Source organism: Bos javanicus, chromosome 13 (assembly GCF_032452875.1).
Source record: "Bos javanicus breed banteng chromosome 13, ARS-OSU_banteng_1.0, whole genome shotgun sequence".
NCBI lineage: Eukaryota > Metazoa > Chordata > Mammalia > Artiodactyla > Bovidae > Bos > Bos javanicus.
This window is the reverse complement of record NC_083880.1, coordinates 6,541,951-6,556,700: the sequence shown is the minus strand read 5'-3', so window position 1 is coordinate 6,556,700 and position 14,750 is coordinate 6,541,951. Positions and strand designations below refer to the sequence as shown.

Genomic DNA, 14,750 nt, shown 5'->3' with positions numbered 1-14,750 from the left:
CTTGGTGAAAAATCTTGTAGCTCAGAACTGCTGCTAAAGTCATCACAAAACTGCAAGCTCACAAAACGAAGTAGCCTGGGCGAGGGCTCACCTACATTTAGGACCCTCTGACCCCATGGGAGCCTGGTGGGCTGCCGTCTCTGGGGTCGCACAGAGTCAGACATGACTGAAGCGACTTAGCAGCAGCAGCAGACCCCATGGCTTCGACAGTCGAGGAAGGGAACGTCGAGCCTCGCGCTAGACTTTAGCTGAATTCTGTAAGATCCTGGGCATTCCCTATGTTTTCAGTACCCCTCGATGAATTCCTGCAGGCCTGTGGAAGGAGGCTGAACAGCAGTGCTTTGAGCTTAGATGAAAGTGGCGCTTTTTGAATGGCGAAGGTCACCGGGAGCTCTGAACATTTTTAGCGTTTGTGCCGCGTCTCATGGCAGGGTGGGTTGCGCGCAGTAAAATCTGCAGTTTTAAATCATGGGCTTTCCGCACCCAGACTGTGTTCAGCTGTCCTCCCTGGTTTGTCTAGCTGGTTTACCAGGAGTCTGAGCTCCTATTCCTGTTGGTGACAGTGAGGAGGAATCGGGAGTTTTAGAGAAGCCACAGGCCATCTGCATACACTGCTGTGCCCTCCCCGGGGGAGCCAACGCCAGTCCCTCTGGGGTAGGTGTACAGCTGGAGGAGAGAACCATCAGGGCTCTGGTAAAACTGTTGTATGATGGAGCAGAGAACTGGCTTTGTGAGCCCTGAAAGTCAGGTTTTAATATTTCATTTTCTTCCTCTCATCTTCTTCCCTCTTCTTTTAAAAGCTTTTCAAAAATTTGTTTCATTTTGGTGACCTCCTGGGTGATGTTGGCAGTGGAATGACAGGGATAACACTTAGTCTAATTCCATCAGCTCAGAATCTTCAGTCACACAAATAAGATACGAGAGGATGACAAGATTAGACTCATGGCTTATCCAAGACTGTGGGAGAGAATTACTTGGCAGAGAAAAATCTCTTATGGACCTAGAGACTGTCATACAGAGTGAAAGAAGTCAGAAAGAGAAAAACAAATATTGCATAATCTCTTATATGTGGAATCTAGAGAAAAGGTACAGATGAACTTATTTGCAAAGCAGAAATAGAGACACAGATGAGAGAACAAACATGTGGATGCCAAGGCGGGCAAAGGTGGGTAGAATGAATTGGGGAATTGGGATTGGCATATATACATTCTTGATACTATTAATATGTATTAAGTAGATAACCAATGAGAATACACCGGGTAGCACAGGGAATTCTACTCGGTGCTCTGTGATGACCTAAATGGGATGGGAATCCAAAAGAGAGGGGGTATTTGTGTCCGTATGGCTGATTCACTTTGCCTTGCAGCAGAAACTAACACAACATGGCAAAGCAACTATATTTCAATAAAATATGTAAAAAAGATCTCCAATCTTGCCACTGTTTTGTTAAAACTCTGAAAACCCACATCTTGTCGCAGAGGGTCAGTGTCTTCAACATCTGACCTCTGCCACTGTTCCTACCAGCCACCTTAGGTTTTTCCCAAACTACTTACAGTTCTGCAGCATCACTTCTGTGGCTTGGTAAACAGCATTCTCTTTTTGAAATATGACCCACACACCCCCTCGTCACCCTTGGGCTACAAGACTGACAGTCTTTCTGAGACTTCTGAGTCTTTCTTCTGAGTCTTTCTCTCCTTTGCACTGTCTTTGCCTATGTACACAGCCAGAGTTGTCGTTTCACGATCACAGGATTATTCATCACAAGAACCTCTGCACTATCAGAGAATGAGCTCCTTGACCTTCTGGGCCTCCCATGCCTGTGAACCCATGCTGCCCAGGCCGCCTTAATCAGTCAGGTGTGCTAAACTGAACTGAAGCCCTCAGGGAAACCAGAGGACCCCCAAGACTGCATTCCCAGGGCATTCAGGTTTTAAATAGATGCAAGGAATCTGTCTCTTACCTTCCTTCCAGCTATGTAACCTCCTGCGGCTCCAAAGCTTTTGGTGAATGTGCCCATATATACATCAATATCTCTGGGGTCTAGTCCAAAGAACTCCACCACACCCCGGCCGGTGGGGCCCACGGACCCAATACTGTGAGCTTCATCCATGTAGAGATAAGCCTTGTATTTCTTCTTCAGAGCCACGATATCGGGCAGATGCACGATGGAACCTTCCATGCTAGGACAAAAGAACAAATGCTTGTCAGCAGTGAGCACCCGCCAGGGAGGCTCTGTGTCACTCTCCCTTTCTGCCCTGATACCAAACAGGGATAACCGGGCAAATTTTATTTGGTGGAGACGTGCTCTCAATCTTGTAAGGCTGCTCTGGTTTCGTTTCACTGGGGGGAAATTAATTTACATTCAATGAATTTAAGTGCTTTGAGTTGTTAAAGCTAATTCCCAAGTAAATACTTAGCTCACTGTGCTGTTAATTAGCTTATTTGTAAAGTCAACTAGCATAACTAGACTGATCAGACTGGATTCCAGGTATTTTGATAATTTTAATTACATTGCTCTATGTCAATGCATCTATATCAGCCTGCTTCTGTCTATTTGGCCAGGCTTCCTAGGCTACGCTTGTGGTAAAGAACCCACCTGCCAATACAGGAGACATTAAGAGACATGGATTAAAGCTTTCCTGTGGCTCAGACAGTAAAGAATCTATTGGCAATGTGGGTTTGATCCTTGAGTTGGGAAGATCCCCTGGAGAAGGGCATGGCAACCCATTCCAGTATTCTTGCCTGCAGAATCCCATGGACAGAGGAGACTGATGGGCTACAGTCCATGGGGTTGCAAAGAGTTGGACACTACTGAGCGACTGACACTTTCAAGAGACATGCATTAGATCCCTGGCCAGAACCCCCTCCAGCATTCTTGCCTGGAGAATCCCATGATCAGAGAAGCCCGGCGGGCTACAGTCCATAGAGTCGCAAAGAGTCGGACACGACTAAAGTGACTTAGCAGCATGTCTGACCTAAACTCAGTGCTTGACTTGCTGAATATTAAAGGAAGGAAGTAAAAACACACAAAAGGGACTTCCCTGATAGCATGGTGGATAAGAATCCCAGCTGCTAATGCAGCGAACACAGGTTCGATCCCAGGTCTGGGAAGATTTCACGTGCTCCAGAGCAACGACACCCCTGTGCCACAACTGCTGAGCCTGTTCTGCAATTCCTGAAGCCTCTGCTCTGCAACAAGAGACGCTACCTCAATGAAGCCTGTGCATCTCAACAAGCAGTAATCCCTGCTCGCCCATGAGAGAAAGCCCGTGAAAAGCAGTGAAGACCTAGCGCAGCCATAAATAAATAAAAAAAATTAAAAGAGAAGATCAGCACCGAAGTTACAGGGAAAGGCACTTCTGCCTAATATAAGGAACAACAAACAAACAAACAAATAAAAAACACACAGAAGAACTTGAAGACATCATCACCAGGGAAGTCTCTTAAGACATCACAGTGTTCATTAAAGCATAGGAGAAAGGCCTTAGGCTCTCCTGTTGAGTCCTTACTGAACCTGAAGGCTTATTTGAGGTGTCTGCTGGTGTCCCCTCTCTTCCTTTAGGGCAATGCTTCTCACTTGTGTGAGCATCAGAATCCTTTGAATGCTTTATTACATTCGAATGGTTTGTTACAAGGCAGGTTTCTGGGCCCCACCCAGAGTTTCCATTGGGGGTCTGGGGTGGGTTGAGAACTTGGGTTTCTATCAAGCTCCCGAGAGATTCCAGGGTTTCTGGCTGCAGACAGCACTTGAGAACCACTGCTATAGATTAACTTTTGTTTTAGCCCTAAGTGCTTAATTTTTCACAGCAGTTTGCAATTTGGTAAATTTCCTTGGGGTTTTAAATTGCAAAATCACTTTAAGTTCTCCAGCAAAGGGAAAGACAGGAGGCAAATAAGCAAGTAAAATGAGCATTCGTATATACATGGCACCTCTGGAACCCAATGGATTTAAAAGAACTTCTGTCTTCAGTCAGTTCTCAGGACATCTTGTAAGCTGTGTTTTCCCACACAGTTTTGACTGCGCCGTCAGCTAAGCTCTATGAAAACACACAGACTCACACTCTCACCCCCATGAAGGAGCTTGTCAAACAATTCAAGGAACCCATCAGTTTAGTTCAAGAACTAGTCAACTGATGCAAACAGAGACTTGACCGTCTCTTCTTCTTAGTTTATTTATTAAATTTAATGTATTAAGAAAATAGCTTAAGTGTTAGGTCCATTCAGTCAAAACAGTCCAGCTGTTGGGTAGTCACCTAGACCAATGGGGAGTGGATGATCTTTTTAAAAGAATCGTCTATTATTTATTTAACTTTGGCTCTGCTGGGTCTTCATTGCCGCACGGGCTTTTCTCTAGTTGCGATTCATGGAGGTGGCTCCTGTTGTGCGGCGCGGGCTCCAGGCCTTGACAGTGGCAGTACTTGTGGCACCTGGGCTCAGTTGTTGCAGCTCCCAGGCTCAATAGTTGGGGTGCACGGGCTTAGTTGCTCTGTGGCGTGTCGGATCTTCTGGGATCAAGGATTGAGCCCAAGTCTCCTGCATCGGCAGGCAGATTCTTTACCACTGAGCCACCAGGGAAGCCCCACTTTTTTTTTTTTTTAAATGGATTTTATTTTTCAGAGCAGTTTTGAGTTCACAGCAAAACTGAGCAGAGGGTATAGAGTTTTCCCATATGCTGTCTGCATCACACAGGCATAAGCTCCCCCCTTGTCAACAATACCTACCAAAGCGGTGCATTTCTTTCAGCCAGTTGACCGCCACCAGCACGTCACCATCTAAAGCCCGCAGTTTATACTAGAGTTCACCCTTGGCATTGTTCGTGAAACTGAGCAGGGCCTTGTGGGGCTCCTGGGCACAAAAGCCTTTCTGTCCCCTGTTTCTTGTTTCTAGGGAATAGGCTTCAGCCTTCATAACTTTTCCTGAGTTCCAAAGTGTTAGCCACTCGGTCGTGTCTGACTTGTTGTGACCCCATGGACTGTAGCCTGCCAAGCTGCTGTGTCCATGGGATTCTCCAGGCCAGAATACTGGAGTGGGTTGCCATGCCCTTCTCCAGGGGATCTTCCCGACCCAGGGAGCAAACCCAGATCTCCTGCGTTGCAGGCAGATTCTTTACCATCTGAGCCACCAGGGAGCCCATAAGCTGCTAATCAGGGAAGGGACGGGGTGCAGGGAAGAGCAGTCAAGAGACAACAGAGCAGCCTTGGGGCCGGGTTCTGGTTCTGCCTCAAGCGACACACACAGTGTCTTTGAGCTCTTCTGCAGACTTAAAACCCCCAGGTGGAGGATGTTAAATACTTGATGACACATTCTTCATTCCCGAGGTCACAGAGTGATGACCTCATCAGGAGACCACCTGAGGCCAGAATACAGGCCCTGCACACACACCCTGACCCCCAGAACCCTGCCTTGGAACCACTGCTGTAAAACTTCTCACCAAATCCCCCCAGGTTGGGACCCACAGTTTTAAGGGCATTATCCCCTTGCGTCCCACTTTGCCTGGCAAAGCGATAGAGCTATTCCTTTCTACTCCATCCAAAACTCTGTCTCTGAGATTCAGTCTAGCACCAGTGCTCAGGGGCTGAGTTTCATCATCATACACTCTATGGGTTTGGACAAATGCATAATGACATGTACCTGTCATTATAATACATCCTACTTTTTTTTTTTGCCCTAAAATATCCACTGTGCTTTACCTGTTTATCCATCTCTCCACCCAACTGCTGGCATCCAGGGATCTTTTAGCTGTTTTCATAGTTCTGCCTTTTCCAGAACATTATATAGCTGGAATCATATGCTATGTGATGTTTTCAGATTGGCTTCTTTCAGTTAGTAAAATGCATTTAGATTTTCTCTGTGTCTTTTCATGACTATAGCTCATTTCTTTTTAGTGCTACTATTCCACTGTCTGAATGCACCACCAGTTTTGCTGATTGAAAGACACTTTGGTTGCTTCCAAGTTTTGGCAATTATACATAAAGATGCTACAAACATCTGTGTGCAGGGTTTTGAGAGAACAGAAGTTTTCAGCTCCTTTGGGTAAATATCAAGGAGCAAGACTGCTGGATTTTATGGTAAGAGTATGTTGGTAAGAAACCACAAAACTGCCATCTAAAGTGACGGGACCACTTTGCATTCCCACCACCAGTGAGTGGGAGCTCTGGGTTCCTGCACATTCTCACCAGCACTTACTGTTGCCAGTGTTCCAGATTTCAGCCTTCTAATAGGTGTAGTGGTATCTCATTGTTTTAATTTGCATTTTCTCTGATGGCATACGATGTGAAGCATCCTTTCCCGTGCTTATTTTTATCTGCACAGCTTCTTTGGTAAGGTGTATGTTAAGGTCTTTGGCCCATTTTTTAAATTCAGTTGTTTGTTTTCTTATTGTTGAGTTCTAAGCATTCTCCTCCTTGCATCTTTTAGATAGCAGTGCTTTATCAGATCTTTTGCAAGTATTTCCCCCAGTCTGTGACTTGCCTTCTAACACTCTAGATATTCTCTTGCAGAGCTTAAGTTCTTAATTTTAATGAAGTCCATCTTATTTGTGCTTTTCACAAGGTCATTCTGAATGGATGCTTTCAGATTTTAACAACACGAAGATCATAGAGTCATCTTCTCTTACTTAAGTTTGCAAGTTAATTCCAGTATTTTCTTAGAGTAATTGCTTGTTAAAGTTATTGCCATTGACGGTGAGTCCAGCCCTCTGACCCCATAAGCTGAGGTGGTAGTCACATCATTTACTAATTCAGGACTTGGGCAACTTAGTTGCTGCTCTGTGCCTCAGTTTCCTTGGGTGTAAAATTAACACAATGATAGCACACTGCTCACAAAGCCTCAATGTGAATTACTAGAAATAGTACTTGTAAAGTGTCTGACACATAGTGGGCACCCATTGGGTTGCTCTTGTCCTCAGGAGGAGCTTAGGAGGAAATGGTAGCACTGGGGCCTCATTTGAGAAATTGGGAGCCCTCTGTGTTGACTCAGGAAGGAGGCATATGGGTGTCATACCCAGTACATGGATGGATGCCCTCAAAATTCTAGAACCTTCTTCTTACCTTTTAAAATGTTGTAAGTTGGTAACACAAACACACTAAAAACCTGACATGTCACAAATAGCCATTTTTTGTTCTGGAACCGAGTTTGGCAGGATCCAGAGTTCACACTGAACACTTTGCAGACACTCTAGGCAGCTAATTAGTCATCTTTGCTGGCGCTGGTCTAGCTGATGTTAGGAGTCTGTCCACCTGGTTTATATTTCTTCCTCAAAGATTAATGACTCAGCAATACTGCTGATTCCAGGAGTTAATGCAGGGCACACAAGAGTTCTAGAGAAAACTCAGTTTTTATAAAGAGTGATATTCATCCACAATAAGTTTTCATTTTCTCAATGTGACAAAATTTGAATTGAATCTTTCCCCATAGTGGTATATTGAGTTTGGTTTGTACTTGAAAAGGCTATCTATGTTATTAAAATTGCTGTCAAAGAATACTGTGCCAAAAATGATGAAAAAACAAACAAACAAACCTAAGAACAGTATTTTCTTCTTGAGTGGAAGGTCATGTTTTCTTTTGGTTTCAATAGAGGGGAAAAACAAAACAAAACAAAACTAAAATACAACTGTAGGTAAAAATAATTTCACTTGTTAATTGAAATCTCTCTGCAGGGATTTGGATTATTCTTAAACCAGTAAGCCAATGAATAATCTCTTTATATCTTTTCTGTTACATAATGTATTAGCTAAGTGACAAGACTCCTTTTTTAAATCTCCCTCTCACCACCTTCTCCTCTGTGTTTAAACCATATTACCCACTGGCATGACTGGGAATTAAGCCACTGGTTTGCCAACTTACACGGTGGAAAAATCTCCTTGGTGGGCCCAGAGTATAATCCAAGAGAAGAAAGGTGGAAAGAGAGGAGAAAAAAAAAAAGGAGCTGAAATTAATTAAAAATCAAGTAACTACTGTTTTCTTTTCCTTTGTCTTTATTCATTTATACCATAGGGATAGAGGTTAGACTTTACTACTGAAGTTCTCAGTTCTTAAACTTACATTATTTGGGTCAAGAGAATGGCTTATATTCTTAGAGACAATGGCATGCTGAGATTCCAACATTTGTTTATATATGTAGTTTTGGATATGACTAGATAGTATTTCTTGATTAATTTTATTTAGAAAATTTAGGCTCCAGCTATACTGGTTTATATCCAAGGTTATTTTGGACCCATCTCCCATTTCTAATGTTTCCTTGGTGGCTCAGGCAGTAAAGAAACTGCCCACAGTGTAGGAGACCCAGATGAGATCCCTGGGTCAGAAGACCCCCTGGAGAAGGGAATGGATATCCACTCCAGTATTCTTGCCTGGAGAATTCCAGGGACAGACGAGCCTGGCAGGCTACAGTCCATGGTGTTGCAAAGAGTTGGACATGACTGAGAGACTAACACTTTTCACTTTCCCTGACTGTAGTGTATATTTGAACGATTTTAAAACTTCTCGACCACCATGAATGGACTACTGGGCTTCCCAGAAACACAAAACTAGAAGAGAACGACTTTAAAAATAAGGAAAATGCAGATGAGAACATCAAAACAATACTATTGTACTTCTGAACCCCAGATCATGGAACTCTAGACATCGATCTCGCTATTTTACAGATAAAGAAACTAAGCCCTAAATGGGTTGATGAGGAAGGTCAAATGGATGCCTCTGCATTTTCCACGTTCACTTCATCGGATGCGGGCACATGGGCAGACTCTTTGGTTATTGGGTCTCTATCCCTGCAGAGCCACCTGGTTTGAATCCCAGTTCTGCTTTATCTCAGTTACCTTCCCTGGGGCAAGTTATCTAGATCTTGGAACCTGAGTGCCTCCATCCTCACAATACCCTCAAGAGTACTGGTGGTGCCCCCCACATGAAATGTTTAATGCGTCAATGCGTAGGCACTTGATAAATGCATACTTTGTCCTCTGACACCCATTCTCCAAGGTGTCAGATAGCTTCACCATGCAGATGGCTTACTGTTTTCTGAACTGTGTCTTCCTCAACTGAAAATAAATTTAATGATGAGGACTGCTATCCTTGACTGTGGGTTTACTCTGGGCTGGGCTTCTGCCAAGCACTGGCATGTATGATCTCATTTAATTTTTACAAAGGAATTCTATGAAGGACACATTGCTATAGGCAGCAACACAGGATCTGTGCCCACGTCCAGGCCTCCCTCCAAATCCTGACTCCCCTGTCTTCTCTATATACATATTAATACTTTCATGATCTATGGATGGTGGTAGTATCATTGCTATTACTACTATTATTATACCTGCTGTTGTGGAGTTTATTGACTTCTAGGATTTGGTATCTAGACTTTTCTACCTTGATAACTACCTTGAGACTGATTTGGCTAACTACTCTTTTTGGGAGTTTTGAAAAAATTGATTTATGTGAGCTGTCTGTGGTAGGGGGACTTTGCCCATGGGGCAAACCACAGACAGAAATTAAAAAGATCTGAGAGTGAAAATTCTAAGGAAGATTCACGTGGATGTTAACAAGGTATACACCCATAATACATCTCTGGGAAGTAGCGGTGCATTTGTTGATTGCTGATTTTGCTGATATCAGGTAGGACCCAGCCCCAGCACAGCCATTACCAAGGGGTTTCTTTCTGTAACTGATGGGACTATTTGACAGTGAAATGCCGGTGGTCCGCTTAATTCAGCCATAATCAAAGTACTCAGAACACACAACTTCCTTTTAGTGGAGCTGAGTTCTGTTTGTTTGCAATTGGGTTCTGTTATTCTGCTTCAGGGAGATGCCCATCTCTGGCTCAGCTGATCCACCCTCCCCCCAGTCCAGGCCTGACTGACAGGTGTTTAGATAAGGGCTCTCCTCCCAGGCTGGCATCTGGCACAGATCTCACAGGGAGAAAGACCCAAGTTGGAGGTCGTGACAGCCTGAGAGTCAAATCGAGATTATTTCCTAAAAGTCGCAAGTTCCGGGCCTGTGGTTGGTTACATGAGTCTACAGCAGGGCTTCTCACCCTCATTACCGTTGGCATGTTGAGCATGTTGAGCATGTTGAGCATGTTGGCATGTTGAGCATGTTACCGTGTGCTGTAAGGGGGTTGGCATCATCCCTGGCCTCTGCCCACCTGGGGCCAGCAGTGCTCTGTTGTGGCTGTGACAACTGACAATTGACAGGTATGCTCGGGTGGTGCCCTTGGGAACGGGAAGAAATGCTGCTCCTGATGGCAGACTTCCTTCGCAACCACATTCCCTCTTGTTGGGAATTTAAGCCCTCACTCCCTTCCTTGAAATATTGTTTATCTTTCCATAATTATATCATTGGAAGTATCACCCTTGATTCTTCTGACTTTAGGACTGAGCATTGATTTAGGAATGAGCAACTTCATTGACTCATGGATTAGGGCATCCGACAGAAGCCGGGTTTGGGGCAATTTCGACTTTAGTAACAATCATCAATTTGGAGAATGAAGCAAATTCAATTGCAACCCTCAGTATGAAAGTGCAGTTCTGACCGGCTTAGAGGATGTTGTGTCTGCTCAGCCCACAAGCTGAGAGAAGACTGAACATGTCTTCAGATGCAAAAACCATCTCCTCTTCCCAGCTCTGAATCAAGAATTGCGCTCCGGGTTAGCCTTACCTTGAGGAAAATGTGCAGGCCTTTTGTGTTCTGATGCCAACTATTGGCCAAGTTCAAGGAGCAACTAGACTTTGGGTGCACTGTTGAATTAGGGGCAGCTGAGCTCCCATCAGCGGTACCTACTTTCTTGCCTTTGTCGTAAAGGCAAAGAGTGTTCTGAAGTTGAGTAACCCAGCCCCAGAGGTCTTTGAAACTGTGGGGCAGCCAAGGGTACTGGGAGGAATCAATGCAAGCTAGCACCATTAGTCAGGACATTTCTGAAGACACTTTCTCCAGTACACCAGCCTCTGAGGTGCTGCACCATACGTATGGTCATGGACAGGTCAGGTGAGCCAACCCCTGACAGCTCACATTGGTGGCTTTGGCTCAGGTCCCTTCCTCTCCCCTTTATCTCATTCGTTTGTCTCTTTCACTAGGAGAGGTCAGCCTTGCCCCACTTGTCAGCTTGCTGTGCGCCTCAGTGTGTGAACAGGTCTCTGGTTGTTCACCTACCTGTAGATGCCCTCCACTAGGATGAGAATCTTTCTCCAAGCTCTGCGGGTTCGAGGCTGGCCGTAGATGACTGCATCTCTCAGGAGCTTCTCTAGGCTCTGCATGTCTTTAAATAATACAAAAAATTTGGAGTCATGAAAGGGTTTTTCTTTTCTTCCTTCTTTTTTTTTTTTTTAATTATGGAGTAGGAGTCAGATATTTTACACTCAGGCTTGGGCCTGAATTTTCAGAGAGCAAAGCTGGAATCAGAGAACAACTGGAGGGGAGAGAGCAGTCTATTTCTTAGTAAAATTTAACTCTGACAAGATGAGAAGTTGGGTTTCCAAGCAGGGAGAATAAGCCTCTAGTGGAGGTATTGATACATGGTTTCACAAGCTCTTCCATGGCGCCTTTTAGAGATTGAAAAAACGCACGAAATGCATTTCTTAGGCTGAAGATTTGTTGCCAGGTTAAAGCTAGCCTGGAGAGATGTCATCATCTAACACTCACCAGTCGATCCTTTAGGCACCATCTTGGGAGAGTTTAGCTGGGTTTGCTCGAGTGGCAGCGTGTTTGGCCGGCAGGGGTCTCACTGCCTAGGCTTTGGGGGGTGGGTGAATGGATGCGGCGTGGAGGCCACATTCTGGAGTAAAGCGGTCCCAGGTTTGCTTCAAAACTTTAAGGCAGTGTCATTTTCATGTCACTTATCTACCAGGGGGGCTCAGACTTCAGACAATATGAAGCATCGTCTGGGGACCTGGTTAATGTGCACACCCCCAGTCTCAGCCCTAGAGGTTCTGGACTAGTTGCCATGGGAGGGGGTCCACAAGTCTGGTGCGTGGGGTCTCGAGACTCCTGGATCCATCACCCAAAGCCAATCCTTTTTTTTTTTTTTTCAATGAAAATTCTCTACTTTGATTTTAACATTTTTAAATTAACTTTTTAACTGAAGTATAGCTGATTTACAATGCTGTGTTAGTTTCTGCTGTATAGCAAAATGAATCAAGCATACTTATACACGTATCCACTGTTATCTAGACTCCATTCCTATACAGAAGATCTGTATTTTGAGCTACATTTTCCAACCACAGTTTAGAAAAATGCATAATGACCTCAAACCCAGCATTTCCAAGGTAGAACTTGCGGCAGGTGCTATTATTGGCCCTAATTCCTACCCTCCGCACATTCGAGTCCTTTGACATGTAAGCTCACAGCCCTCCCACTAAAGAGGTGGAGGATGTTTTCCTGCTTCTGACTTGGGTTCAGCCAATGACTTGGTTTGGCTAATAGGATCCAGGGAAGAGACAGCAGGCGAGTTCTGAGTATGGCCTGAAGAGACCTTCCGTGTTTCTGCTTTTCCTCTTGTGCTTCTGCCAGTAACAGGAAAAGAACACTCCCAGGGCTAGCCCAGCTGGTCCCAGGAGGGGCCCAAGTAGGACAGTTAGCCCAGCCCATCTTCAGTCACGTGTGAAAAATCAGGGGATATTTACTGGGTGCTACTGAGGGTTCGAGGCTGTTTGTTGCAGGAACAGCAAATGAACGCAGCCTCCCAAAGGCCCTTCCTAACCTAGCTCCTGGCTATCTTCCTGATATTATTTCTCAATATTCTTCAACACACAGCCTCTCATCTGTCTTACACACTTTCCCTCTCTTGTCTGTTTGGAGAACATCCACCCATCACGCAAGACTCCACTAGAGCTCTTTTGGCCAATACAGCAGGCTTTCTTTCTTCCTTGTGTCCTTAATGATTTATATATATAAATTGCCTTTTCCAGTTATACATATATGCATTCCTTTTTATAATCTTTTCCATTATGGTCTATCAGGCTGTTGAACATAGTCTCCTGTGCGCTACAGTGGGACTTTGTTGTTTAAGATGATGCGGTAAACATACACAATGGAATACTGCTCAGCTGTAATAATGCCATTTGCAGCAACATGGATGGATGTAGAGATTAGCATATTAAGTGAAGTAAGTCAGACAAAGACAAATGCCATATGACATCACTTATGTGTGGAATCTAAAAAGCAACAGAAATGAACTTATCCAGAAAACAGATACAGTCTCGTCTATTCTATTTTTAAGCACTCATCACATTGCTCATTATTTGAGTTCACGTCTATCCTCCAGGGAAGGCAGGGACCTTATCTTATTCATCCTTTTAGCCTAGTCCTAATGCTCAGTGTTCAACTTCACTTTCACTTCACTTTCATGCATTGGAGAAGGAAATGGCAACCCACTCCAGTGTTCTTTCCTGGAGAATCCCAGGGACGGGGGAGCCTGGTGGGCTTCCGTCTATGGGGTCGCACAGAGTCGGACACGACTGAAGTGACTTAGCAGCAGCAGCAGCAGTAGCAGCAATGCTGTGTTAGAGCTAATTTGCTATGTAATAGTTGAATCCTTTATCTTTTCACAGAAAGGATTGTAGACCAGGAAACAGGAAAGGGAATGACACTTTGGGATATAAATATGAATTATCAGTAAGGACAGTTTCCTCATGCTTGCAGTAGTATTTCTTTAAGTAACTGTCTTTTTAGCTTTTGTTTTTTGTTTTTTTTTTCTAATTTTATTTTATTTTCAAACTTTACATAATTGTATTAGTTTTGCCAAATATCAAAATGAATCCGCCACAGGTATACATGTGTTCCCCATCCTGAACCCTCCTCCCTCCTCCCTCCCCATACCATCCCTCTGGGTCATCCCAGTGCACTAGCCCCAAGCATCCAGTATCGTGCATCGAACCTGGACTGGCAACTCGTTTCTTACATGATATTTTACATGTTTCAATGCCATTCTCCCAAATCTTCCCACCCTCTCCCTCTCCCACAGAGTCCATAAGACTGTTCTATACATCAGTGTCTCTTTTGCTGTCTCGTACACCGGGTTATTGTTACCATCTTTCTAAATTCCATATATATGCGTTAGTATACTGTATTTATGTTTTTCCTTCTGGCTTACTCCACTCTGTATAAAGACAGGCAGATACATCTGAGTCATGACCTAAGATGCAGTATGTTTCTGCATCATTGATCACTAGAGGGCAGCCAAGGAAACAAAAAGCAGCTTTCTTTGAGAATTTCAGGGATAACAGCCCTTCACTTTTATTGACTTTTTGCTTTCAGCTGGGCTCCTAAAGTGTTGAAGGAACCCTTGTGCTTGGAGAAACCAGCTCCCTTTCCTGTAGGCCGCTGAAGGCCAGTTAGTCTTGGAAGAGAATAAAGAGATGATGATTCAGAGAATAAAGAGATGATGAGTCTAAGCAGAACTGTTTAAAGGGCTTTTCCTCCTGGGACTTGGAATTTACAAGTCTTTATACAGAAATAATACATGATGAATGTGATTCCAGTAATAAAAGAAAACCCAAGTGAACTAAATTATGAGTCATTTAAAAATCAATATTCTCCCAGTAGTTAGTTGCCTAGGGAAGAGATGGGAGATTGCAAAGAGGCAAACTTCTGGAGAAGAATAGAATGATGACTGCTCTCTTAGTGGGGATATCACCACTGTAGATGAACATCAAAGTTTATCACACTCGATATTTGTAATGGAAAAAAATCGATATTCTAAGCTTTTGAAAAACCTGCACATGCCTAGATTATCATACTCTTCATGGAGAAGGAAATGGCAACCC

At 44.1% G+C, this 14,750-nt stretch overlaps 1 protein-coding gene across 1 annotated transcript in view; it reads right to left on the bottom strand.

The window, feature by feature from the left end:
• Positions 1-14,750, bottom strand: part of SPTLC3 (serine palmitoyltransferase long chain base subunit 3) — a 148,076-nt gene that overhangs the window by 41,666 nt on the left and 91,660 nt on the right. The window contains exons 7-8 of the mRNA XM_061435620.1: positions 11,140-11,245; positions 1,961-2,180 (exon numbers count right to left, since the gene is read on the bottom strand). Coding sequence (XP_061291604.1) covers positions 1,961-2,180; positions 11,140-11,245 — 326 coding nt within the window. The remainder of the gene's footprint in view (positions 1-1,960; positions 2,181-11,139; positions 11,246-14,750) is intronic.